At 42.4% G+C, this 4,257-nt stretch overlaps 1 protein-coding gene across 1 annotated transcript; it reads left to right on the top strand.

The window, feature by feature from the left end:
* The first annotated feature begins 1,200 nt into the window (after positions 1-1,200).
* LOC104440729 (flavonoid 3'-monooxygenase CYP75B137) lies at positions 1,201-4,257 on the top strand. Its single transcript, XM_010053680.3, has 3 exons — positions 1,201-1,293; positions 1,762-2,849; positions 3,367-4,257. The coding sequence occupies exons 2-3, from the start codon at positions 1,857-1,859 to the stop codon at positions 3,997-3,999; spliced, it is 1,626 nt and encodes a 541-aa protein (XP_010051982.2). The 5' UTR covers positions 1,201-1,293; positions 1,762-1,856; the 3' UTR covers positions 4,000-4,257.

The raw sequence follows: 4,257 nt of genomic DNA, 5'->3' as shown, positions 1-4,257 counted from the left end.
TTAGACCGGATTCAATCGATCACCTTTTCTTTGGCTGCTCCATTACTCGCGGCCTTGCGGCCTTTTGGGCAACGAAGTTTAATCTTCCTTGGAGAAACCAGACTTGGAAAGTGAACCTTTTGTGGGCTATTAATCACTTATCTGATCTAGGGTTCCACCAATCAATGGCTAGGTTTTCCTTTGGTGCCTTATGTTATCTTGTCTGGAAGGAGAGAAACAATATCATCTTCCGCAACCAACAGCTCTCCCTCCCAGCCATGAAAGCCCATCTAATCAAAGCTGTTAAAGACAAGGCCCTTACATTCTCCAAGGTCCCGGATATCCCCCGCAACAAACGTCTTCAACTTAGTTGGGGTATCCACCCTTCTATCTTTGAGTAAGCATTTCGGCCTCCTACTGAAGTGATCATTTGGCCGTCTCCGTTCGTGTTTTTCTTTGCATTGATGATTCTCGTGGGTAGCCCCCTCTTCCCCCTTGTTTGGGTGGTTCTCTATCTCGTCTTTCCTTGGGTCTTTCAGTCGTTGTTGTTGCTGGTTCCAGTTCACCCGGTTGCTGCTTTCATTTGGTTGTATCCTAGTGTTGTGGGGTTGTATTTCTGCCCTCCCTTTTCGTTTATTATTGGCCTGCTTTCTGCCATGGCTGCGCTGTTCGTCAGCCTTCTTTTAGCTGCCTGTTATTTTGTTTCCTATATCTTTCTCTGCAGCTCGGGTTGGCACCCTTCCACTTGAGTGGTACTCTGACATTCTGAGTGCAAGTTTTTTTGGTGCCGGCTCTTCCCTGCTGTTCTTTGTATGGCCTCCTGGTTCTCTAGTCTATCTATAATACTTACCTTTTACCAAAAAAAAAAAAAACAAGGTTGCACTCGCAACTATATCTAAATAACAACGAATATCTTCAAAAGAACCAAAGGAAAATAGGAAAATAGGTTACATTACCCTTTGGTTATAATGTACTTATAAGTTTTTTCACAAGTAGGTTTTTTATAGAACTTAGCTAAGCAAAGTCTAATGTTCAACAAATATAACAAAAGGAAAAAAGAAAAATACGTTAGACTATTTTGACGAATGATCCGATATCTTAAACTGATGTGACAGCATTTCTGCTACTAACCTAACCATTTCATATATTAAAAAAGTATAATGAGAACAAACAAGTTGACCCAATTTCTCATGAACATCACTGACCTAACCATTTCTTTAGCATTTGTTCAACCACTTGACATGTCTTCTCTCGCTGGCATCCACCCGCATAGCTCAGCTAGGCAAAAGCAGGCTCATGTTGTTTTCAGAGCATGTAAGGAAACGCATCATTATTTTCTCACTCTTAAGTTTCTTATTTCGGTGATGCTTTGCGTGAAGATACCTGGTATGTTATCTGGTTCAGTTTTTTTGCGCATCTGCTGAGAAAAAGAAACTTCAGCTGTTACTTACTAGAGTACCAGTGGGGATAAACTACGTTTTCTATGCACAATCTTACTAATCACATGAATAAGTTACTAACTTTATGAATTTCTTAGTCTTCTATATTAAAGCTTACAGGTACGGTGCAAAAATTATTAGTTATGTTTAAACTTGTTGGTTTATTCTTTATGGGGAACGATAAGAATGAACAAAATGAATTAGTAATTATTCATACATTAGAGGTCGAGTTTCTTGTAGAATGAATTAGTAATTATTAGTTACTTTCAGTAGTTGTTCGTCGGTCAGTGCGTAATTAGAACCGTTGACTTTCCGTTTTTGCCTTTCCTATATCATCTGTCAGAGACCAAACTGTCCCTAGGCAGACCTTAGTTTGGTGTGGCCAGAAACTTCCTCATTCTTGCTCAACTAGTCCTCACCCCGCTATCACAAGCTGAAATGTCGAATAGAGACTGTGGAGGCGCCTGGCCATGGTTGTGGCCTGCTAAAGAAGTGAATGATGCAATTCCTAGAGCTACCACAACACTACTTGTCATAGGAATTGCAACTCTTAGTTTTTTCTGCTTGTTCAGGAGAAGAAAAAATGAGACAGCTCCATTGCCGCCGGGGCCCCAAGGCATGCCGTTCCTTGGGTACCTCCCATTCCTAGGGACCGAGCTCCACTGGAAATTCGCTGAATTGGCCAGGACCTACGGTCCCATCTACAAACTCTGGCTTGGAAGCAAGTTATATGTTGTGGTTAACGCCCCGTTGCTGGCCAAAGAAATCGTGCAGGACCAGGACATGATGTTCGCCAATCGGGACCCGAACATCGCCACTACCATTGGGTCATACGGAGGAAGGGACATTACCTTCTCAAGCCAGGGGCCTTATTGGAGGAATCTCCGCAAGCTTTTTGTACGGCAGATGATGAGCAACGCAAGCCTTGACGCCTGTTATGGTTTGAGAAGGCAAGAGGTCAGGAAAGCTCTGAGTGATCTGTACAAAAAATCTGGGGTGCCGGTAGATATCGGCGAATCAGCACTTCTGATCTTGATTAACGTGATCATGGCGATGCTATGGGGAGGGACGCTTAAGCGAGAGAAAAGTGAAGCCGTGGGTGTGGAGTTTCGAAAGGTAGTGGCTAAACTCATGGTGCTTGCAAGTAGTCCGAATATTTCGGACTTTTTCCCAGCACTCGCTTGGCTTGACCTGCAAGGAGTTGAAAGGGACATGAAAAGGGTGCATAAGTGGTTTGATGATTTTATTCAGTCTGCTATCGACTGTGCCACTAAAGGAAGAACAAATGAACTGTTCAGGCAGAAGGACGGAGAATCTGAAAGCAATGAACAGAAAAAGGACTTCTTGCAGATTTTCCTGGACATGGAGATGGATCTTGAAGATAACCAGTCACTAATGGACAAAAACGAAGCCCTCAAAGCCATTCTTATGGTTAGTTTATTAAGCTAGGTGACTAGTTCTCATATGGACGTAAACTACTATTTAATGACCTGATGCAGTAGTAATAGTAAGTATAGTTAATCCTTGTTTCCGACTCTGTTTTTGGTAGATTTCTTTTCATATTTTGGCCACCATAATCATGAGTTAACGTTAAGCGATCATTACTAGAGTACCGTACTCGTTTTCAAACACATATCAGCCCTATAGTACCGTGATTTTCAACCAGTGTCTTGCACAACAGTGAAACAAATATAGCAAAGTTGATATGCTGCGATGATATTTCAATTATCGTGTGCTAATTTTTGTATGAAGTTGGTCGTATCATGTCAAGATTGAAATCTCTTTCCATACCCTTCATTTGGGATTCTCTTGTCTAACTTCACAAAAAGTTCCATATTTCACCAATAAGGTCGATTCTTCTCTAATACAACGCTTCATCATGTATTCAGCTTCATCAATCATGACAGCAATATACTCTTTCTGATGACACTTTGAATTTGTGGAATAGGACATTGTGGTTGGCGGAACCGATACGACTTCGACAATGGTCGAGTGGGTGATGGCAGAGTTGCTGCAGAACTCAGATGTAATGAACAAAGTAGTCCAAGAATTGACAGGAGTTGTGGGGGAGGACAAGATGGTGGAAGAGAACCACTTGCCCAAATTAAAGTACCTCAATGCTGTCATCAAGGAGGCATTTCGCTTGCACCCGGTGCTGCCTTTATTGGTGCCTCGGACCCCACATGCTTCCTGTGTCGTCGGGGGTTACACAATTCCCAAGGGCAGTAACATATTCTTGAATATGGGCTATATCCAGAGAGACCCCAAGATTTGGGACAAACCATTGGAGTTCAGACCTGAGAGGTTCTTGGAAGATCCCGGCAAGTATGATCTCTCTGGCAACAACTTCACGTATATGCCCTTCGGTTCTGGTCGAAGGGTGTGTGCAGGGCTTGCACTGGCAGAGAGGATGCTACCATATGTTTTGGCCTCTCTTTTGCATTCATTCGAGTGGGAACTACCGCAAGGGGTGGAGCTGGATTTATTGGACAAGTTCGGGCTTGTGGTCAAGAAAATGGAGCCCCTGGTCGCCATTCCCAGGCCAAGATTGTCTGCTCCAGAGCTCTACATGTCGAGTTAGAGCTTTCATAAAAATCTCAAGACTCTTCATTTCAGTTCTACGAATAAAAGTATCCTGCAAGTATCAATCATGTTTTAAGCATCTACTCAATTAGGCCTGGGTTTAAAAAGATTTTATGATGCTTTTATTTGTAATATGAGAAATAATTTCTCTTATCTATTGGTTCTTCAGGTCAGTTAGACCAGAAGATGAGGTCATGTTGATTAAGAGCAAAATGATTCTGGTCTTGCATAAATATATTCCACCGGGCAGTTCTCA

The sequence above is a fragment of the Eucalyptus grandis genome, chromosome 4 (assembly GCF_016545825.1).
Source record: "Eucalyptus grandis isolate ANBG69807.140 chromosome 4, ASM1654582v1, whole genome shotgun sequence".
NCBI classification, from domain to species: domain Eukaryota; kingdom Viridiplantae; phylum Streptophyta; class Magnoliopsida; order Myrtales; family Myrtaceae; genus Eucalyptus; species Eucalyptus grandis.
The sequence above is the reverse complement of the archived record's forward strand: the minus strand, read 5'-3'. Positions and strand labels throughout refer to the sequence as shown.